Source organism: Orbicella faveolata, unplaced genomic scaffold, assembly GCF_042242905.1.
Source record: "Orbicella faveolata isolate gen_17 unplaced genomic scaffold, um_ofav_v1 contig_2, whole genome shotgun sequence".
NCBI lineage: Eukaryota > Metazoa > Cnidaria > Anthozoa > Scleractinia > Merulinidae > Orbicella > Orbicella faveolata.
Genome location: NW_028301547.1, coordinates 29608864 through 29631962, shown reverse-complemented (window position 1 = coordinate 29631962; position 23099 = coordinate 29608864). Strand labels below are relative to the sequence as shown.

The window sequence follows — 23099 nt, the reverse complement described above, 5'->3', positions numbered from 1 at the left end:
TTTGTCCATTAAACCTTTTGTTTGGTGATGTTCTCATTGCCACCATCGTCATGGCTTGCTTAAGCTCCCCATTGACTTTTTTGCCCAATTTGTTTACTAGTATATTAGAAGTATATTAAAAAAAGAAAAGAAATGGACTTTTCCGCCCGATTTGGTTACTAGTATATTAGGTGTAAGATCTAAAAACAAAGATAAAACCAAAATATTTATGTCCAAAGAAATGATCGATTATAGAAACTAAAATAAATATGGTTAGTAGACCACTGACTCAAAGAACAAGTGAGCTATATAGAAAGCGATCAGTAACTGGCTCAAGTCAGTAGCACCCCCAGGGGTACTCTCAGAAAAGTTGGGTGGGGGTGTGCAGCCCGCTTCCCGAAACCCTTAACCTATTTATGACCAAGATCTGTGATTTTCCCTACCCTATTTATCACCTGACAATAAAATTTGATACCCTATTTATGACCGTTGCAGCTGGCACAGTTGCCCTAAACATAGTTCATGAAGGGCTTTTGTTGATGGTCTTATCGATAAAGATGAAAAAGTACAATCCTGGTCAAAAGTCTTGGGACACTTTGTACTTTGTCAAGGTATGGTCTTTCGGTCCACCTCCCCCTCCCCACCCCCAACAAAATGTTGATGTTGATTCATCCAAGGTAGACCCACTATTCCAACGTTGTTTTTGGCGGAGTGGGGGCCTCCGCAAATTAAATAATGACTTTCCAATTCAAAATAAAGCATCACCAGTTGTCATTTTATCAAGTGTCCCAAGGACTTTTGGCCAGGATTGTAGGTGCAAAAACCATGCCCTTTTTCAGCGCCAAAATGGCCAAAACGATACCCTATTTATGACCAAAGCGGCTGACAAACCATACCCTTTAGGGCCGCACATACCTATATAGCCCATATGAGGGAGTACCCTCCCCGGGAAAAAAAGTAAACTGGGTTTTGGATTCAAGACAGAGCCTCCACCACCCTTTAGTTTTCATTCTTGTTTATCTTTCAGAGTTGCCTAACAAGGAAGAATTGGCAGAGTTGCGCATAAAATAAAAACAGTAAGGGGAACTTTAGACTACGAGTAGTCTGTCCGTGCGTGACGCCAATGAAAACCGCGAGAAAAAAATGGCCGCGCGAAATCCCGGGGGCGAGAAGCGCTCGAACGAGGTTTATTACGGTCTCGATCCCAGGATTTCGCGCGGCCATTTTTTTCTCGCGGTTTTCTTTCGCGTCACGCACGACGGACTAAGCGAAAGACGGACTTCTCGTAGTCTAGAAAAACTTGTAGATCTTGAAACTGTACGGTATAACTTTACTTACATGATTAATTTTCAGTTTCTGTGGGGACAAAGGATGCGCTGGCTAGATATCGGTTTTCCTCCGCAACAAGAAAACCGCTTCATTTAAGTTTAATCTAACCGCGTAAGAAGTCAATTTGGTGATTATTACCCGCAATCACACTGAAGCCATGAATTTTTTCCCGCAAATCGCAGACGTTATTTAAAAGCGCGATCATATATCTTTCATATCCTCTGCCGATGATTTGTTCGAAATTAAACTGCTCTGCCCGAGGATAAAAATATCGGTCTGATCCGTAGCAAGCCGTCCGTGATAAACCGACACCTTTGAAAGAGGCGAGCGTTGCCAATATATTTTGTTTCGAGGTTAAAATGATTAACAAAATGAAAATGAAACGCCAGACCACTTTGTTCATATTGAATTTAACTTTCTGTGAAAGTTCCTATTTTTAGTCATCGCTTTTAAACTGGATAATTAACATAACTAGGAAATGTCCCGAGTGCATGCAATGGAATATTCATCGCTTTTAGTTTATTCATTCAATAAGGAAGCGATTCCTTGAGGTGAATGCGCGATGGGAAAAAGATAAGAAATCAAGGGGCCTTTCTTCGGCGTTGCAGCTTCTTCTGAGCACAGTATTGTTTTGTTTGTTTAAAAAAAAGTCGGAAAAACTACGAATCTGATTGACAGTGCCGGATTGTATGTAAGTGGATGACATCTCTTTCGTCAATTTCCTGTTGGCCTGACACAATAACCTCTTGCAAGGCAAAGCAGCAAGAAGTAGAAACGGTTTGCAAAACAACAGCTGGTCGAAGCTTCGCCCACATACCGCCTACACACTAGGAAGAACGACAAAACATTTCCGAAATATGTCCCTTGCGTGGTGACGATATTTTAATTTAGATAAATTGATCCGGCGTTAATGTTTTATGTGAATTGCTTCCAACGTTTCTAAACTTTCGACTTATACAGTGTAAGAAGCTCTTTAGATATCGCTGGGTAGAATATTGTTAAGAATTCACAATATTTGAATGTACGTATTAGCATATTGGCTATTTTTTGCTATTAAATGGTTATTATTATTATTGTTATTATTATTATTTTTTTTCATGTTTTGTTTTTAGGGGAATAAAACGAAGATGCTGTTACGGCGATCCAAACTAAAAAAGAACAAGAACAAAGAAATAATCTAATTTTGACTCAGAATCAGATCAGAAAAAAAAAGCTCGTTATGGCGCTTACGAAAGTTAGAGCAAGATCGATATGAATGAGTAATTTACACGTGCTGTCCACACGGTTCAAGAAATATATTAAAAAAGTGAGCACACTTGAAATGCATGGGACAGTCCTGGAGTGCTATGCGACGGTTTCACCCACGTCCTTCCAGACAAAGCAATTAGTTATGTCTGTCTTAGGGAGAAATAACGGGTCTTCAAGCTTTCCAACTGCCATCAAGATGATGTCGACAGCTCTTTTGGACAGCTTTCAGTCCGATCAATTAAGTGGCACTTTTACAGTGAAACAAAACTTCGTTTGATTCGGTGCCTATAAAAATCTTGCCGCACTTCAACTTTTTACCTTAACACATGTCACTTAATCAAAGTCGTAGAAGTGAGACTTTTAATGCGGCTTCTACATCAGCTGGTTCTGCTGTCTTGAAGTTTGCTCTTGAATATTTTCTTCGAATTAGTCCACGTCCGTTAAAATTAATATGGCCAAGTTTAACTGCGTGCATGAATATACATCCCGGAAGCATATATACACATATTTAAGTCTAACCCTGTTGGTGAGATATCGATAAATATCTGAGTAACTTAATTTTCAATTTTATAAATGGCTACATTTCAAGAAAAGACGGCTTCGGGTTTATTATTTTTAGCGCAACACTTGCAGTTACTTGTGTAATGAATTACGTCTTTTGCTCATCTTTGTTGTAAACCTTAATGCTATCACGTTTAAAGTTTGTGATTACATGTGTCCCGCAATGTTTATTGCGGAGTGTTTCATCTAGATGGCCGGCTTAAGATATTTGTTCTTTTATAACAAGGCAAGCAATTTGAATATCATATTATTCATAATTGGATTTTTTTCAGCCACACGGTTAGAAATATTTTGACAAGGCAAATTTTTTTTAAGTTCATCACAGGTTCCGTGTAGGAATATCTTTATAAAAAAACGTAAAATGTTTTTTATTTCTCTCAGGGAAAAACGGCCCTGAAATTTGTACTGATATAACGCAAAAAAAGAGCAGCGATGTTATAAACTAATTGAAACGCCGAAAATGAAAACTCAGGCTGATTATTTATCCATAACAAGAGGTTATATGAGAGCGTTGAAGATGAAAATGCTAAAAGGTCCATGTTAATGAAATTCAACATCAGTGATGGCAGCTGTTCCGAAATAAAGTCCTTTCATTAACCAAGGCAAAAAAAGACAGGAACTGAACGATGCCTATGCAAATTTGGCGGAACCTCTTCCCACAGAAAAGAAAACAGTTTTCAACGAGTTTTCGTGTATTTCTCGGTGATTAGAAAATGAACGAGCACAAAGTTTAAACATCGCATCGCGCAGGTTCACGGCGCTTTGTCGACGCAAAATACGTTGTAAATCACCGTGGATTATATTGATGGGTCGATTTTCGCCCTATCCTCGCCAGAACATCTGCCACGGAACAGTGACGGCTGATTTGCTATTGTTTGTGCAACTCGGCGAAAAAAAACTTAGCGATAGCGCTCGGTTATAGAAAAGACGTTCACAAGTGATCTCTTCTGTAGCGTCAGCCGGGGAAAACAAGACCTCTTCTGTTTGGCCACGGGAAAGTCTGAAACTGTGTGAAGAGCTTATCACACAGGAGCTGAGCGCCTGTGAAGTCTTTTTGTTATTGGATTAAAGGTGGACAACTGGATCACAAGACCTCCAGCTAGCTGAGGAAACCATCTTTGATGAATGATCAAGTTGGAAGGAAAAGAATCGAGAACTATACAACAGTGAATCGGCAGTGGAGCAGCCCTTGTAAAATTTCTTTCCTTTCACGCTTCTAGCTACTGAAAGGCAACTAAATAACTGCAATCAAAGACAAGGTATAATTGAAATTGTGTTTAATCGGACTGACGGGAATTAACTTTATAATTTCCGTAACGTGCCGAATTTTCAAAACAGAACCAGGCATGAATTTAACAGAAGAGTTTAATCGCACAAATAACCAAGGACAGGACGAAGGGGATTTTCTGGCGCTGAGGATTATTCAAGCGGTGGGAATGTGCCTGTTTATTCTCACTGGTATTCCAGGGAATTTTTTAGTGTGTTACCTGGTTCGCAGAACGCGGCGCCTTCGAACAGTGACAAATTCAATCATAAGCAACTTAGCTGTTGCAGACCTCGGGGTGTGCCTCTTTAACATCCCTGTTTCCTTGGTAACAGTCATTTACAACCGCTGCGTGCTGACCGATTTCGTATGTCGGATCGCAGGCTTCACGAATGCCTTGTTCCTTTTCGAAGCTCTGTGGTCGCTTGCGCTGGTCAGTATTAGCAGATACTGGTGTATCGTACAACCAGCCAAGTTTTCCTCCATTTTCACCCGTCGCAGGACCATGGCTTTGATCACTGCGACCTGGATCTTGTCGCTGCTGTGCTCTCTCCCGCCGTTGTTCGGCTGGTCGCATTACGTCTTCACAATTGGCAAAGCAACTTGCTATTTCAATCTAAGCGAGCACCTTCCTTACACAATCATCTTAGCCATTGTTGTATTCATTTTGCCATACATTCTGATCACCGTTCCATATTACAGAATTTTCCGCTTCATTCGCGGACACAGTCGAAAACTGAGCGTAAACAGTGTCTCGGCGAGTTTCAGAAAAGGAACGCGTTCCACTTTCCAAGATTTCAAAGTGACAAAACTTTTGCTCGTTGTTGTTTGTGTGTTTGTAGCCTGCTGGACTCCACATATCATTGTTAATTTGTTGAATGGTTTTGGCATCATTCAGCCAATTCCGCGCATTTTAGACGCAATAAGTACATTTTTAACTTTTCTCTCCAGCTCCTGTAACCCGTTCATCTACGGGCTTATGAACAAAAAATTCCGCAAGGGCTTCCGCACGGTTCTTTGTGCGCCTTGTCAGAAATGCGCTAAGACAGAAGAACCGAAGCTTGAACGGAAAATCAGTGGAGAAACCACCAGGAACTTGAGCTCAAGATCAAGAAGTAGTCATAAGAGAGAGGGGAAGATTGTAACTGAGACACGCAGTACAATTTACGAGACTTGCGTTTAGAAAATGCAAGTTAATATAGAGAGTAAGGAATTTGAAAAAGTATGTAGTCTGCATGGTACTAAAACAATGTAAGTTGAATATCAGTTCACGTCAGGTTCACGTTGAAAATTTCTGACTTCGTAAGTTATAGGTTTAAAGTAATCTTTTCAAACAATATTCTCCATTCAACTGTCAAGCGCAATTTTCTTAAATATTGTTGATCTTAAAACCTTTACCGTTTTAAAGTCATTGACGGAATCGAATTAAACTGATTTACCTATTTACTAGGCCACAGTGTGATTTCTTAGTTTCTTTGTTAGTCGTTAGGCTGGAAACAGAGTCAGAGTGATGCTAACGCCTTGTCGCGTCTATTTCCAGCGAGTATTGGATACCAGGACTATCGATAATTTTTGTGGTGCGTTGTTGTAGCCGCTTTACCAGGGGTGGGGTGGGGGAATAGGAGGCTTTTGTGCATGGGGCCATTTTTCCTCGGAAAATTCCTAGGTTCAATGAGAAGGAAAATTTTTAGTATTGTTGCTCGAGCGGATCATTATTTTTTAAAAACATTTTTCATTTAATATTTACCGTGGTGGTTTCTAATTCCTGCCTTGGGTATTTATGGTGCAACTAAACAACTCAAAACACTTTGTAGCCTGCGGCGGGAGGCGAGCTACTTTACCGGCAGATGCAGTGGCTAAAAAAAAGTTTCATTTGAGTACTGTAATGACTTCAGTTGACAACTCTTAATGCATGGAGATCTCGATCTTAAACGGACACCACTCTAAAACCAAATGCCTATCTGCCATTTCTCTACAATCAGTGCGATGGCCGTCTCTCTAAAATTAAAATGACAGCGGTCACCTTGCAGCAGTCAACAAACACCCGAGAAGAGTGCTTTTCGCTGAAAATGCACTTTAGAGGGAAGAATAGGTAGATGCTGCATATGTCAGCATATAAGATTTGGGAGAACAATATTTGTACTTAAACTGATTAAAATAGCAGTGTTTACTTGCTTCTAGTGATGCCCAATATATACCTAAGTCAGGATTAGTGGTGCCATGTTACCTCCACTCGATTCTCATTAGGTGTTCCCCACGATGTCTGGCCTCACTAGCGATGCAGTAGACTGACAGGTTCTTACTTTTCAACCTCTTTCGCAGGGTCTCTCATTATCGATCCCGGAGCGACAGAAGAGGACCGCGGGGAAGATGAGAGACCCTGGCGGTTGCTAACTCTCTGTTACAGTAATGTCAGATAGGGAAATAAAAATCCGACGTTTAGCGCTCATTAATTTCATGTGGGAAGTGATATGGTGTTCATTTCTTTTTCTCTTAATTCATGTTAATTGATACACTTCTTATTCGTATCAAGGTGTACCGGCATTACCACGGACGACAAAGTCGATCAAAGTCCGTGAAAATAGACTTTTTGAAGACGAAGCCCACCGGGATGGGAATTGTGAGACTGACAATATTAATTGCTCATTTGTTGTTTATTTTTTTTTTTTCGTTTGTTTGTTTGCCGCTGTTGTTGGTTTCCTTCGAGACAATTGAGAGGAGGTGGGGCGGGGGATTCGAAAGAATTTAGGGTGCTGCATTGATTTTGAGAGGACCTGTAGTGTGATTACCAGTCTCTCGAAAATTACCAATAATAGCGCTATAGCGAAACTAGGAGCTGGTCACTTTGCGAGTTCGTAATAAACCCGTAGACTAAGTTACCAGCTCCCAGTTGGCTTGATAGCTCAGTTGGTAGAGCACTGCACCGGTATCGCAGAGGTCATGGGTTCGAATCCCGTTCTGGCCTGATTTTTTTTTTTCAGGCTTTAATTTCACACCTGCTAAGTTGAGTGCATAACTGCGATGACCAATCATGTATTCATGTTGTACTTAGTCTCGCAACCCTGCTTCCGATATAAAGGTGGCTTATTTTTCAACAGTGCAGTCCTAACAGGGAGGAGAGCATACACGAAATCACGGTGCACAGTTGGCTATCCATACCAAAAATCTTCGACCACCCTTTGACGTTATGTATGTACACGTACTCGTAAGCGTGCTCTAATGACGCGAAAATCGTGCGCCGTGCGCTGTAGGGATGCGGAATGCAATTCCGGGGGATTGTCTGCAGTCATTCTCGTCCCAGAGCCTTCGTATTTTAAAACGAGTACCACTAGGGACGACAATTGCCTGCGGTTGGAAACTCAAGACACGAAAGACTGGAGACATTTCTTGTAGTTTGGATCTTGATTTTACAGTTTATACAAACTTCAGTCTACAGTGTGTACAATTTAAGCAGCTATACTTTTCAAGTTTCCTGGGTACCAGGGGATTTGGATGACATGTGGTGTGGTAAAACTTTAACTTTGGTTCAATTTCAACTTCCTTTTTGTTTTACTGTACACTCACCATCGCACACACTAAAAACAAACACACAAAAAAGGCTGAATTCATGAACAGACTTAATATCTGCTTTAACCAGAATAAAACGGTACAAGAAAAACCTCTGGCACCCAGGGTAACTCTTAACTGTAAAATCGTTGAAGTCTTATACAAAAGTTAGTGTAGCCCGCATCCTGTCTTATTAAACAAGGGCTTTTGGGGAGAAGACCAGCTGTTGTCATACATGCGATCACACTGGTGAAAACTAAGAAGATTTGCATGTAGCTTTAACGTTAAAGTCGACTGTTTTAAATTAAATATAAACAAATGCACTTTACAGTCTTTTATAAATTCCATTCTATGATGGTGTTCCTGCCACCAAAATTGACAAAATAATGGTGGAAAACAGTAAAATATTACAGCTCTCTGCTAAGTCCATATACCTCAAGAAAAGGAAAAAAAATAGTAACGAAGCTAGAGGCTATAGATTTTATGTCACGCAAAATGAGGACTGAAATAAGAAAACTAAGTTAACGCCTTGAGAATAATGTTACTGCTTGGTGTACGACCATTTTGTGGACTGCAACCAGGGAAGTATACACCTTACAAACACAGTCTAAAAAAAAAAAAAAAAAACACCACCAGAAGCCAAGAAATGCTGGGAAATACAAAAAAGGCTTTCCTTAGGAACTGAAGTTATAAATGCTATGAAAGCAATGTGTATACATCATGTACTACTGTTTATCTAAAACCACAGCAGTGTTGACTATTTGCCCTGAAGAGAAGTGAGGCCGTTGATATCAAGTTTCAAGTCATTTCGGAGGACGCGTAAAATGTTTTGAAGAGTGGCGTATAGCAGAGAGTTCCATCATTCCACTTTCTCTTTCCTGTCTTGTTCCACTAGCTCGTCTCAGCCCAGTCCCTGAAGATGTTGGAGTCATCACAGGAGTCGAGCGGACATGGGCACCAGACATCCGTGATATGTCACCGCGTGGAAGATCCCCGCCTGTTACCTCAGCTGGGGCTCCGCGATGAAGGCGTGTGATTCGTCTTTCCCTTTCTGCACGCGACATGGGCCTTTGTGCACCTTGTACCAGAAATAGAGAAAATAATTACGTCAATTAAAAGATGCAAGGTGTAATGCCAAAGCATGAAAAAAACAAACAAAAAACCAAAACAACCCCATCATTTTATTAATACAATAGTTCTTCAGTCTAGAACTTTACAGTAGTGATCCCAGTGGAAATGTGGGCAACCACTTGACACTGTCCCCACCAGAGAAAGAGAGACAGAGAAAAAAAAATTCCTTTTTCCTTTGTTCAGTCAACATATCAAAGATGTTCAAACCTACCAACAGGGGAGGGTGTGGCAGTACTCATTGGTTCCCGTAATCGACCAGATGTCGTGCCAGGCAGAGCACGGGTCGTGGAGCTTCGGTGATTCCTCTCTGGCTCTCTTGGTTCACGTTCTCTCTCTAGCACCTTGTCTACTCCCCTCAATCCTCCCCGGTCAGCACCAGGATCGGGTTCTCGTCCACTACCCTGAGATAGAATTCATGACACACTTAAAGTCAGTTTGTTCAAAACTGCAACAAATTTAGATCTTTGTAGTTTGGCATAGTAATGTCTGTCCTGATGTGAGGAATCAGAGTAAGAAAGCTCATCTGAAGTAAAATGTATGTAAGAAATTGCTGAGCATTTTGAAAAACTGTCTCAGCAGTTCATTGGTAACCATTCACTAGCAGATACAGGTCGTCATAACAGATAAGAGAACTGAAAATGGATTCTTTCTTCCTCAGTTAAAAGGGGATGCAGTGGATTGTAGGGTGGACATGTTTTCTCCGATAAAAGGGGTTTGGGAAGGGATGACAGCAAAACCTGAGCACAAGGATCCTGGCCAGACTTGAAACCAGACAGGTTCGTATTATTCATACTATATTTTTACAAACGCTCTGATTATGTCAAATCAAACCAGGAACAAACCAAGCATACTTACAAACTTAAGAAGATTCCAGTCAAAGATGTAGTCGTACACATAACCTTGACAGTGAAACAGATTGCGGAAAAGTTGACGCAAATAAGAGTAGTCTGGTTTGTCATCAAAGCGTAGTGACCGGCAGTTGTTTAGGTACGTGGAAAATTCAGCTGCAACAAAATCACAACAAAGGCAATTGATCGATAAATCAATCTTAAACTCAAAACCCATTAAAAATTAGTGTTACAAGCTTGTCTTCTCCCCTGCTCCCAAACCTTGATGACAGAGCCTGCCCTGTACATTGGATAGACTGTGTCTTGCACATGAAAATTTGAAACTGACCAACAACTAATCAAGACAATTCATGCCTCTTTTTAGAACTACATAAAATCACTATGGAATATTCTGAATTGAATAAAGGACATATCCCGGGAGAGTAATCATTCAGGCTGCTTTTCCTTGCACCTGGTAACTTTGCGAATGAGCATACAAAGAAAAGCACCCTCAAACGTTTTTAAAACAAATTATATACCGATCTTAGATGTTACCACTTACATGGAAATCCTTTGCAGAGAACTTCAATTGGAGTGGACATCTTCTTTTCACTGATTCTTTCATACTTTTGTTTCTTTGTGGCTGCTTTGAGACCTTGCCATGGCAGACTTCCCAAGTTAAAATACATGAGCACATAACCAAGAGATTCTAAATCATCTCTTCTGCTTTGTTCTAAAAATTGAAATTGGAAAGATACTTCATTTATAACTTTGTGACAAGGCGCAGAGAATTAGAACTTGTAATACATGCAGTTAATTGCCAAGATAAGCTGCACTTGCAGTGTCTGAGCAAGGTAAAGGTTTGTATGTAAGCACTAAGCAGGGACTACATTTTGACCAATGTTGAGGCCAGTGGTACATTGTACATGCAAGCCTGCAAATAACAGTCGGTCATCGGACAATTGTCCGGTAAATTTGAGGTTTTGACAGGTAAAAGCTTAGCCTAGTTGGACACTCTGACCGGGCATTTCTGCTAAAATGAAAAATATTTTAACTGGAAATTTGTGGCCGAATATGGGACAAGTTATTTTGTTATACTGCCACACAATACTACGCAAAAAAGCTTTGTTATCGGTTTTGTTTTTATTCCAATTCTAAGAATTTTATCACGCGCAGTGTGTCGTCTCAAATTTTATAATTATGTCGAATTGTAAACACATCACATCAACGCCACTATCCCTACATGTTAATTTACGCATTTTGCAGTGGCGTTGTGAAAGATCGTGAAGCCCCATTTAGTCTGAATTACGTTCATCTGAAAAACTACTAAAAACTGAGGTCTTATGTAATTACTCGTTGTTTGTTGCTACCAAGTGTTGTGGAATTAATTTTCAGTCGTAATACATTGACCCGATTATAATAGTATGGAAATTGAATACACGGCCCAAATACTCACGTTTTGTTTATCTGAATGCAATCGCTTTCAAAAACTTTAAAACCTCTAAAACGTAACCAAAATGTTTTTCTAGTCCGTATGATCAAAAATCAGTTTAATTTTTAACTCTTATAGTTTCTTTTTACGTCTGTCAGTGTGGTTGAAATATAGTTTCTGTACCACAGAAATGTTTTTGTGAAAAGCATGAATGTACAGATTAGTCACGCTTTATAGTCATGACCACCTCCAATTCCACATTTTAAATAATTATGCAAATTTTTTATTCAATTGACCCCAAAAACATCCAGAGGAAACTTGTTTTCAGAAAAAGTCGAAGAATTCATTTCAGCCAATTTTCAAGTCTCTGAATGTCCACGCGGGAGATTGTTTCATCGCTTTTCCCATTTTCCTTAGACGTCTTGGGAAACTTGTTATGTTCGAAACGCTTGTGTGACTAGGGGTATAAACATTTGTAAATTTGTCAATTTTCGACAGGTAAAATAATACCAGAAGTAATGTAAAGGTCCCCTTGCTGGTGCTAGTAGCAATTTTACACTCAGTTGACTTATAAGCTTTTCGAATTTACAACCAATATTTTGGCGAAGTGTCTACACTAAAATACCAAAATGTCTCAAATGTCTCTTTTTAATTTCTAATGACAAACAATTTTTTTTGTCCGACCAGACTGGCATTTTGTCAGGTAAAAACTGGTCCTTGTCCTGATAAATGACCTGCCTATAGACAAAAATTATTTGCAGGCTTGACATGTATCTTCTAGAAAGTACACGTAATGAGTACTACAATCTATTTTCAATTTATAAATCCTAACTGTTTAAAGCAATATACAGGTGTTATATATCCCACAATCTAATATGAGCAGACATACATGTATCTAATAAGCTTAAAAAAATTACACACACCAAACAAAATGACCAAGTGATCATAGTTACAACTCTACAGTATAGGATTAAACTTGGGTGATAGCAAAAATGAACCTGCCCATGATTTGATACCATGTATCAGACCAACTCTTCCTTGACTCTAATTTAAAGAGAGAATTTTGTTTCCATTTGACTGAGAAATAAAACTTCTGTGCAAGACAAAACATACCAATTCCCAAGTGAGTGTTGATGCTGGCATATCTAGCTGTTCCCGTGAGATTTTTGTTTTCTCTGTATGGTATATGCTGGTGAGTTCGTGGATCCCTGTATTTCTTGGCCAGGCCAAAGTCAATGATGTACACGAGACTGCCCTTCTTACCCAGTCCCATCAAAAAGTTATCTGGCTTGATGTCCCGATGTATAAAATTTTTACAATGAACATACTCTATTCTGCTGATCTAGAATATATATAAAAAGAAATAACCTTGATATTAGTGCTCTAAAAACAAACTACAGAATTATCTTACAATCAAGAACATAGCTATGATAATATAGGTACTGGTATATGGTACATGTTGTACTGGTAAATATGTCACGTGAATAACACATTAAATTAGTTCAGGCTGCCTTCAAAAGGTACAGAAATTTCACACAGAACTATAATATTAATTAGGCAAACTTGTTCTACATGTATCAGTCCTGTCAGATTTAATTTAAGAGCAATATTAAGACTAAAAGCTTTCAAGTTGAATATGAATAAATACAATGCAGTTGATAAGGTTTAACCCAGTTGGGTATCACATGTACAAGTAAACAATTTTTATTAGCCTTTTCTGCTGTTCTAATAGAACAGCTTCCCTGATCTGTCCTCAGAATGTCAAAGTATATCAGCATAAGTGCTGACTATCAGGGAATAATCCACAGCAGCACGGCCAGTCAAATTTACAGTTCCAAAATAGACCACATTTCAACATGTATGTGCTAAAGGATTTTCACTGAATGTAGAACAGAACCAAGGCAACCAATAATGAGACCTAAAGTACTTGAACATCCAATTGCCAGTTTGAGCTTAAGCAATAGTGCACTTTTTCTGTGTTTACATAGCCTCATCTAAACACAAGGAGGGTTGGGATAATTTGAGACAGTTATGCAAACCAGAGACATAGTCAAGGACTTGCATAACTTTTGAGAATTCTCCCAGCCCCAGAGTGTTTAGATGAGGCTATGTAAACATGGAAAAAGTACTCTGCTACTTTTATAAAATAATTCTCAAAAATAGGGGCGAATCTAAAACGTCACAACCGTGTTTACATACTCTCATCTAAACACACCTATAAACCAATGAGAGCGTGCGTAGTAGCTCAGTTATTTTATAAAAACCCTATTCATGATTGTTTGGCCATGAAGAAAAACAACATTGTTGTTGACAATGGAATCCAAATCATCTATTGCCAGAAAACAAGGGAAAAAATCCTTGTCAAGAAGTGCATCCGAGACTCTTTTGAGATACATGTAGGGTTAGAACCCTAGTGTAGTAGTAGTAGTGGTTGGACTTTATTTAAGTGTGGAGGTGTTTAGCTTTTGACAAACTAATTGGGGACACTAATAAAATCTTAAGTGGATACAAAAAATTAAGGCATTTACACATGTACACAAGTAGAAAAATCTAAAAGGTAAAAGGTAAGCACAGGCTTGTCTATTTGTATAACTAGAAGCATATCACTCACCATTTGATCAGCTAAGAGTAGTACTGTTTTAATACTAAACTTTCTGTTACAAAAGTTGAACAGATCTTCCAGACTTGGTCCCAGTAGTTCCATCACTAATACATTGTAATCACCTTCTGTTCCACACCACTTGATCGTTGGTATACCAACTGAAGATAAGAGCAAAATTTTATCCAGCAATATGTATTTATTATGCAATGCCAAATAACGTACAAAATGAGAACATATCAGATTACTTATTTTCTTCACAGTCATGTTCAAGTGATCATACAGAAATTATATCCTGCTGAGAAAGGCTCAACATTCTTTCGCCAAATTATGTTTTACAAACAGCATGATGACTAATAACATGCCATCTGACAGGGTGCGGAGAAAAAGACAAATTATCCAGAAATTTTTAGGGGAAAATGCGGAAAATGCACTGATTATGCGGAAAACGCACTTGATTATGTGGAAATTTCAAAAGTTAACAGAAGTGATAACAAAGCCTTTCCAATGTACCGAACAATAGTTAAAGTCAAAGTCTTACCCACAGTTTAAGCTCTTTAATAGTAAGGACAAATTTAGTAAACATTAAGCCTGCCAACTTTGACATACATGTATGCTCGATCTGTCTCTAGTATTTGTTGACAGGTGTTTCTTCAATATTTTAGCACAAGTTTTCTATAGAATTTTGCATGAAGAATTCATTATTGTGTTCTTGGAACATCTACAACTTAGTAACCAGTTTATTTATATCAGAAGACGAAAAACATTATTTATATTGGAAGATGAATAGTTTCCAGGCTCTTCACCTGAAGAAGGTTGCAACTACTCCTATCACAGTAACATTTTCAACACTATTTGAAACACTTCCCTTTAATTCATTTTAGGTAAGTGACCCCACAGTTAAATTCTCAAGCATTATCAAGAAAGTCAATTGTGTCAAACCTCGTAAAAGCGCTTAATTAAAGCATGTCTAATTTTGCTTTGAAGTTATTGAAATGTCCATTTTAGTTAAAATATAGATAGCATCAAATTCAATTTTCTATTGTGGGGTCAGTTCGGGAGCTTAAGTCTCTATAAGTTCTTCTTAATTGTATTCAAAATGTTACCACACTATGAGGTGTTTTGGTACCTTTATTTTTGCCTTTATTGCATGACTGTTCAGTGGAAACTGTCTTAATTCATGCAAATGTGATTCAGACAAGATTCTGCTGACGGCCATTCAGTTTTTGTAAAAACAAAAATCACCTGAACAAACAGTTAGAGAGTACAGTATATACTTTAATTCATAAATAATAGACTTACACAATGTCATGATTGTTTTAAACTACCAGAATTCAGTTTTGTTTTTCTTTACTTATTGAAATTTAGGAGCTGCAGTCACATTTAAATAACAATTTCCAAAATAAAATGAGAAACACAAAAAGTGGAGGATTCTAGTAGTTGTAGTAGATCAACGAACAATTGTGACAGGTCCAACAGCAATGTTCCACAGAAATAGAGCAAGTACTGCAAGCCGAGTAATTTAGAGTATTTTTTTTTCTAAATTTTTTCTTCATTATATATTTTGTACGTTACACTTTAGAGTGTTTTTACTGACAGTTAAATGTAGGTTTTGTACCGAGGATTTGGTACCTTTTTATTGCATGCAGTGTCATCAGTGTCTACGAAGTTCGTTTACAAAAATCGAAGGGCTAAGGGTTCCACTAAAGGCCAAAATTATGAAATGTCTGGCCAATATTTGAGAACATGTTTGGCTATACTGACGTTTATGATAGCCTGTGCTTAATAGGTGGATAAAATTGCACGTCAGTTGATTTCAAATTATCACAAAAAGCTTTTGCAGCTTGTGTTTCTTAGGTTTCAGTCGCTATGTTAAAGTAACTGCAAAAATAACAATGAACTCTGGAAATGATGAAATCTCTGACTGTTTAAGTCACATGCTGGTCAATATTCTCGAGTCTTTTGTTTCTATTATTTTGCATCATCTGTAGTACACAAAGTAGCACCGTAGGCATGTCTCATTGCACCATGCCACCATGTATGGATGGAAACTCGCAGTTACTGAATTGAATGAAACTGGACTCAGAAATGTATCCTTGGCAAATGAAGGAAAAGCAACAACAAACCAGGCTGTTATCGTAATTTTATTTTTCCCCATCAGTACAATGACCGCCGTCATCGGCCATGATCAGTCTTACCAATATGTTGTTGATTTTGCTTAAACAACACATCCTAAGTTGAGCTAGGCCAAATTGTTTTTAAGTGTCGAAATATGTCGATTTACTAGCTACAATCAAGCTAGATTCCTAGTGTGTATATTCTGGCGATTTATGGCTATTTCTTAACTGTGCTTTGCAGCTGTTCACAGTTATTTCACAGCTATCGGTGGGCTGCCAGACAGCTGCAAAATGCTGTCAAGAACTTTGAAGGGCTGCACAGCATTTTTGCAGCCAGTTGCAACCTCACTTGGGCTGTAGAAAGGCTTGTGAAATGTGGCAAATCAGCTGTACAGCTATTTTGAAGTAATTAAATTGTGGCACTGCACAGCACTGCTCATTTCGTATGGGCAAGGCTGTGTACATGTAAAAAATCCTGCCATTCACTTAAAAATCTTTGCATGGTTCTATAGACTATGGAAACTACCAGATTTCAAAGATTTTTAGTTCCTAAAACTTTGATAATTTTCATTATCTCATCTGATTATTACGTTACATATATTACTAATGTTATTTTACATGCTGTTTGAAACAAGCATATCAGTTTACACCCAAACACTATTATTTTGTTAGAGTTCATGGCAAATAAGATTTTGACAATTTACCACAAGCTTAAGGGCAATTTATGGATTGCCCAACTCGTAAAAATACTTGAAACTTCGCTTACCTCCTCCTTGCATCATTTTGTAAAATTTAGCTTCAATGTGTAGCTGCGGATGTTTAGTTTTAACACATTCTAGTTTGATAGCAACCTCCTCTCCAGTTGAAATATTCGTACCTTGAAAAACAGACAACAATTTTACACTCCAGGATGTTAAGCTCATAAAAAAAAATCCTGACGTATATAAACTGCCAAAACGCTAGGGAGGAACTGATGTCGCATTTACGATTTAGCTCGTGTTAGCAATAGCTGCTCAGGCTTGTCATATAAGCTTAGGTAAAAAGTCCGCAGCTTTCTTAGCTAATTCTGTAGGTAAAGCAGCTAATGTTTTCAACAATTACCTAGGTATATGTCGCCAAACGACCCGCTTCCAATCTTCCTACCAAGTCGATACTTGTTTCCAACACGTAGTTCCATCTTTACATCCACCAAAAAGTAAAATCAAACCAAATCAAAATGGAGGCCTTCGAGCGTTCTCTTCCGCCGTCATGAAAGAATCAACACACGAATCTACGGTTACCAAACTCTTCGCGCACAGATGTAATTATCCGTAAAACTCGTCAGAATAGTAGGGAGGTACTTTCCAGACTATGAGTTAGATTGTCAAGACTTGAAACGGCATTTTAACTGGAAGATGGCTCAGATTTTACAAGATTTTGAAAGGTTCCCAAATCCTTATTCTGTTAGCTTGGGAAGTTTATTTTGGTGATTTGCATATGACGACATGAATAATGTATTTTCCGGAAATATCCTAATATGGCATGTAATGGGAAAGGCGAGTTGAGATCGTGGAAGTTCGTCAATTTCCGAACCTCACGACTTTTGCAGACGAGTATCTCAGGTAGACTGGGTGCTAGTATCTCTTGGTTTCCCACGTTACCGCGCGTTACCGGGAAACAGGCGGAAAATAGGAAATTCTCAAGTGTTGTTTTCGTGGTTTTCCGGTTGCAACAAGAGAAAGCGTTTTGAGGCTAAATTCTTTTTGAAAATCAGCTTACGACAATGGGAATCGACCTCGAGAGGTTTCCTGAAGTTAATCCAGAGCTCATATGCTCCATTTGTGCTGGCGTTTTGGAGGATCCTGTTGAATCACCTTGTCGCCATGTTTTCTGTTCTCCATGCATTTCAAGATGGTTGGACTCAAATCATTCTTGTCCAAACTGCAGAAAGAAAGTACGGTCCAGAGACCTGAAGCCTGCTCTGCCACTCCTTAAAAACATCATCAGCAAGCTCAAAATTCGTTGCGATTTCGTTCAACATGGTTGCACTGAAACAGTGGAGCTGGAACGACTTGGGGCTCACACCAACCTTTGCCCGTTTGCTCCTATGACCTGCGAGAACGAGGGATGTGAAATAACTTTTCCAAGGAGAAGCAAAGCTGATCATGAAGCGGAGTGTCCAGAAAGAGTAATATCTTGTTCTTCAACCTGTACTCAAGGCTGTGGATTGCAACTGCGACTCGCTGAACTTCCGGGCCATAACTGCGTGAAAAGTTTGAAATTGCGAGTCGAAGGTGAGTGAGCTGCAATAACATAGATAGTACACAAGCTAGCATTAACCACAAGTAAGAGAACTTAAATTTACTTTGCAAAATGAGCTTACTTAGTAGATTTAATTTCCTGAGAAGATTTACGTGACCCTTATTCCACCTTTTGTGAAGATACATGTACAACTAAGGTTAAGCTTATAAGCTTATTTGCAGTCTACGTACTGTATTTATGTAAGCACATTTCATTACATAAAGGACAAAGGTTAATGCGAATAACTGTATTCTGTTCATATATCTCGATATTAATCTGTACCATCTTGAGACTGAAACTACTGTACGTAAACGTGTACAGAGTGCGGATTGTAAATACCAAAAGTGGTAATTAACGTTAATACAAACATAAAGAAAACAATGCTTTTTCAATGTTCTGGGTTTTTCACGGTACTTCACAATTATTCCTGTTAAATGGTCTGTCAAATTCCTTGAACTAGGAGTGGCAATTTCCATCACTCTCTCATGTAGAAAATAATTTGTCAAAACATGTCCAAAAGATGTGAAAAATTAATCAAAAGCTTTGTCGACTGGAGACAGTACATCAATCTTAACTTTAATAATAGAGAATTAATTTGTAAGCGGATCAGTTATAGTAGGTGGTATGGCTATCTTAAATGAATGTGATTAGCTCTATTTACAGACTGGCATTTTCTTGATTCCATGATCATTTCATTTCTTGGCAGAGTTAGAACGGACAGTGTCTGACTACTCACAGAGGATGTCAACACTGGAAGAGGCAGTGAAAGAACTAAAGAAGCATAAAGAAGGTGAAGAGTTGTATGCTGAATACTCACAGAGAAGTGGACTTTCTGATGCCATAGCACATGCTGAAGCAAACAGACAGCAGGATGTTGACTCTGGTTTAATATCATTACTGTCAGAAGACGAGGAAAGTGATTCTCGTTCATCTTCTCCCACAGTTGGTCTTAGTGGGACAACTCCTACGCACACCAATACCTTGACTACTCTTGAATGGGTAGATGAGTTAATGACAGGACATAGAGAGTATCAGCGGCAACGCTCCTTACGCTGGTCGCCGCCTCGTAGAGAACGGAGTCGTAGTAGATCTCCTCTAAGACAGAGTGCGAGTGAGGATGGCACATCTAGAAGAGACAGAGAAAGTTCACCATCTGAAAGCATATGTACAAGTCGATCTGCTCGTGCTCGTAGACCACGCAGGCCAATGCCATTTACTCCATCTTCACCAAGTGCTTCATCTACCAGCACCAATACTTGCGGAAACAGTGATTCTTCAGCAGTACAGTCAAGAGAAAGGAGGCATAGCGTGCCACCTGTTATTGATGATTCAAGTTCTGCAGATAGTCCTCGTATCACAGGGGAGATTCGGCACAATGTTACTGGAAACGAGGTCATGGAATTTGATAGGATTCCAGAGTATGCAGTTTTCTGGACTCCCCCTGGTTCTACGGAACCCTCATCATATTTTGGTGACCGTCGGGTTCATCAGTGGCTTCAGCGAGCCATAGGAGAGTCTCCCAGTGGCAGCAGCATCAATAGCAGTAGCAGCAGCAGCAACAGCAGCAGCAGCAGCAACAGCAATAGCAGCTCGTCTCCTTCAACATCTTGTTAACAAACAGATTGACATGACACTTTTTATAATATTTATAATAATGTCCTAAATTATTTCTCTCATATTCTTTCTTGCATAATCAGTATCACTTAAGAGATAGCTAAGTACTCTATGAATCAGCAGATCTTTGGGCCATACTGTTTTCCAGAAGATTTAGAAAAGAAACTATATTTATGTAATATTATAATAATTGTACCATTCATGACATTGTCTAAAGAGTATACATTCTTTAATTTTGTTTGAAAAACAGCTTTTGCGTCGCAGTTGAATCTCGGCTTTGGCACACTTTAAGTATTGGGATGGTGAATGGGTGGGAACGGGGGATACTTTAAGGACAGCATCAACATGTCTCTGTCTGGGAGGTGTTCTGGTGTTGAAGTTGTGTGACCAAGACCACAGTTAATAGTTTCCTCAGGAGGTGTTCACAGTTAGATTTGTGACTGTACAGTGGAACCCCCACTAGGATGGGGGTACAAGGTTCATCTGTACAGTCCAACTTCCCATAAGAGGGCAGCTTAGAGGTGGCATCTGAGTGTGCTCTTATGAGGGGTGACAAATGTGACAGGGGTGTCTAGGACAAAGGCATCCCTTCAATAGGGTACAAGATTTGACTGTACAGTCCAACTTCCTGTAAGAGGGCAGCTTAGAAGTGGTATCTGAGTGTCCTCTTATGGGAGGTGACAGATATGACAGGGGTGTCTGGGACAAAGGCATCCCTTTATGGGGGTATAAGGTTTGACTGTACAGTCCAACTTCCTGTAAGAGGGCAGCTTAGAAGTGGCATCTGAGTGTCCTCTTATGGGAGGTGACAGATATGACAGGGGTGTCTGGGACAAAGGCATCCCTTTATGGGGGTATAAGGTTTGACTGTACAGTCCAACTTCCTGTAAGAGGGCAGCTTAGAAGTGGCATCTGAGTGTCCTCGTATGGGAGGTGACAGATATGACAGGGGTGTCTGGGACAGAGGCATCCCTTTATGGGGGTATAAGGTTTGACTGTACAGTCCAACTTCCTGTAAGAGGGCAGCTTAGAAGTGGCATCTAAGTGCCCTCTTATGGGAGGTGACAGATGTAGTGTTGCATTACCACTGTACAGTCATACTTCCAATCGTGAACATCTCCTTGATGAGACAGTGAGCCATGGTCCTAGCCACACATCTTCAATACCAGAAGACCTCTTGGCAGGGGCACTTCGATGATGTTCCTGAGGTGTTTCTTCTTCTCTATCTTTCACTGTCCTCTTACAAAGAGTGTGCCAGAGTGGAGTGTAGGCTGCAATGTATTTTCTTTCTTTCATTTGTTTGTTCTTTCTTTCTTTCTCTCTCTCTCACTCTCTCTCTCTTTCTCCCTTTCTTTCTTTTGTTTCAATTTATAATAATAATGAAGTAAATATGACCCAAGAGATCATAGAAAATAAAAAGATAATAGAAGAAAATTCAGAGCCTATTGAGTTATTCAAGATTTGAGCCTCTTCAAGGTCTGTGTGAAACTCTAAGGATGGGTACTATCCAGAAAGTTTGCTGCAGGCAAGCAGCATTCCTCTGGAAACTTTTACCATATTTCACACCAAAAGATGTGGGAATTTTGCTAACCCTTTTTTCAGAAATTGACACAAATAAACAGTTTACACGCTATTCAGACCAGACTCTATGGTGCTTCCAAAGAGATAAATAATGGTGATGGTAGTTGCTGATGATGATACAGACAGTAGTTGTTGATCAAGACACATGTTACACATGAACCTAGTAAATGGCCTAGCTCACTAACCCAGGGGGGGGGGGGGCACTCAGCGAAAAATTGGGTGGGGGTGTGTGGCCCGCTTCTCAAAATCCTTACCCTGTCTATGACCAAAATCTGCGATTTTCAATACCCTATTTATGACCTGACCTTAAACCATTACCTGGTTCTGTGACCTGCCTTATACTTGGTTTTGTTGTTCAGACCGATGGTAAAGGCATTGTGAAGGGCTTTTGTTGATCAGTCTTATCGATAATGATGAAAAAGTTGCTTCTTCTAAAAATGATGCCCACTTCAAGATTAGAGTGCAATAACCAGACCTAGAAGCATATCACCTCATCGAGGTGATATGCTTCTGCCAGACCCTATTAATGATCAAAATGACTAAATATCGATATCCTATTTATGACCAAAACGGGTGAAAAACCATACCCTTTGGAGCCATGCACACCTATATAGGCCATATAACGGAGTACCCCCCGGGCTCACTAAGTCTCTCTGTATCTTTAATGTTAGTTGTCACAGCGTGCCCAACAGTATCTGGGAGGTCATGGGTTGTAATCTTGTCAGGGACTCCGCCCTTTTCTTTATCGCGCAAGCAACAAATGAACTGACATTTCACCTTCATCAATGATGATGGCAGTTTCGTCTAAGTATCATACTTAATTGCTGGCCAGAGTGCACAGACGATACCCTATTTTTGTGAAGAATCAAAAGCTATTTAAAGCTCATTAACCATGCCCTTGGAAGTTAAACATCACGTATTTGTCACTAACGTACCCTGTGGTTTGGGCTGTTGTTCCTGAAAATGTTCTAAATGCAGCTCTACAAAAGAGCTTTTCGGCCACCATTGTTTACAGTTTTGATTGCAGGTTTTTTTTCGGCGTTGTTTCTCAATCTGTGTATCTCAAGAGTTGCATCCTTTGCGCTCGCATACATTCCCCTTTCACGATGCCTCCGTGATTTTAACCCAGGAAAAATTCCATACTGAGTGACGTACGCTACAATTAAAACAAAACAAAACAAAACAAATATGTGTGTGGTATCCGCCATCCGTGGCTGTGCTTAGACTGAATTTTTGCGCTAAAGTAATGGTCAATCAGATGGCCTATATTCACTAGTATGGAACCTGCAGAACAGGCGGATTAGTGGGGCAGAACGCAAAACGTAACACACTGTTCTAGAGACTACTCTTGAGCAGCAAGCTGTAGTACCGACACTACAGCGTCTGGCATTATCTCTATACCAGCAATGTTGGCTTTTAGAATGAAAAAACCTTGAGTCACATTTGGGCCAACAAGTTCAAATTGATGCCACAGCTTATCCTTGCTTTCATAGCAAGAAAGAACACTGATTATTGCCACACCCTCGGGCTGCATTCTAATCCATATTAGGTAACCCCCACCCCCAGTGATCTTCAAGGTTTCCTTAGGTTA

The 23099-nt window shown here is 39.5% G+C and overlaps 3 protein-coding genes across 3 annotated transcripts; 2 read left to right on the top strand and 1 right to left on the bottom strand.

Moving 5' to 3' along the window:
• The first annotated feature begins 3324 nt into the window (after positions 1–3324).
• Positions 3325–5825, top strand: LOC110063951 (rhodopsin, GQ-coupled-like). The gene has a single exon (XM_020770945.2). The coding sequence runs from the start codon at positions 4464–4466 to the stop codon at positions 5562–5564; it is 1101 nt and encodes a 366-aa protein (XP_020626604.2). The 5' UTR covers positions 3325–4463; the 3' UTR covers positions 5565–5825.
• A 1939-nt stretch (positions 5826–7764) lies between these two features.
• On the bottom strand, positions 7765–17501 carry LOC110063949 (casein kinase I-like). Its single transcript, XM_020770944.2, has 8 exons — positions 17135–17501; positions 16800–16910; positions 13929–14077; positions 12431–12659; positions 10448–10618; positions 9914–10062; positions 9270–9459; positions 7765–9005 (listed from the first exon to the last, which is right to left on the bottom strand). The coding sequence occupies exons 1-8, from the start codon at positions 17208–17210 to the stop codon at positions 8731–8733; spliced, it is 1350 nt and encodes a 449-aa protein (XP_020626603.2). The 5' UTR covers positions 17211–17501; the 3' UTR covers positions 7765–8730.
• Positions 17502–17689: 188 nt separating this feature from the next.
• LOC110063948 (uncharacterized) lies at positions 17690–21622 on the top strand. The gene is made up of 2 exons (XM_020770943.2): positions 17690–18306; positions 19020–21622. The coding sequence occupies exons 1-2, from the start codon at positions 17796–17798 to the stop codon at positions 19925–19927; spliced, it is 1419 nt and encodes a 472-aa protein (XP_020626602.2). The 5' UTR covers positions 17690–17795; the 3' UTR covers positions 19928–21622.
• Positions 21623–23099: the final 1477 nt, after the last annotated feature.

Coding starts and splice junctions, on each gene's coding strand:
- LOC110063951 (XM_020770945.2), top strand. CDS start 4,464: ATGAATTTAACAGAAGAGTTTAATCGCACAAATAACCAAGGACAGGAC.
- LOC110063949 (XM_020770944.2), bottom strand. CDS start 17,210: ATGGAACTACGTGTTGGAAACAAGTATCGACTTGGTAGGAAGATTGGA. Junction 14,078..16,799: donor CAAAATGATGCAAGGAGGAG/GTAAGCGAAGTT, acceptor TCTTATCTTCAG/TTGGTATACCAACGATCAAG. Junction 12,660..13,928: donor TACTCTTAGCTGATCAAATG/GTGAGTGATATG, acceptor TATATATTCTAG/ATCAGCAGAATAGAGTATGT.
- LOC110063948 (XM_020770943.2), top strand. CDS start 17,796: ATGGGAATCGACCTCGAGAGGTTTCCTGAAGTTAATCCAGAGCTCATA. Junction 18,307..19,019: donor TTTGAAATTGCGAGTCGAAG/GTGAGTGAGCTG, acceptor ATTTCTTGGCAG/AGTTAGAACGGACAGTGTCT.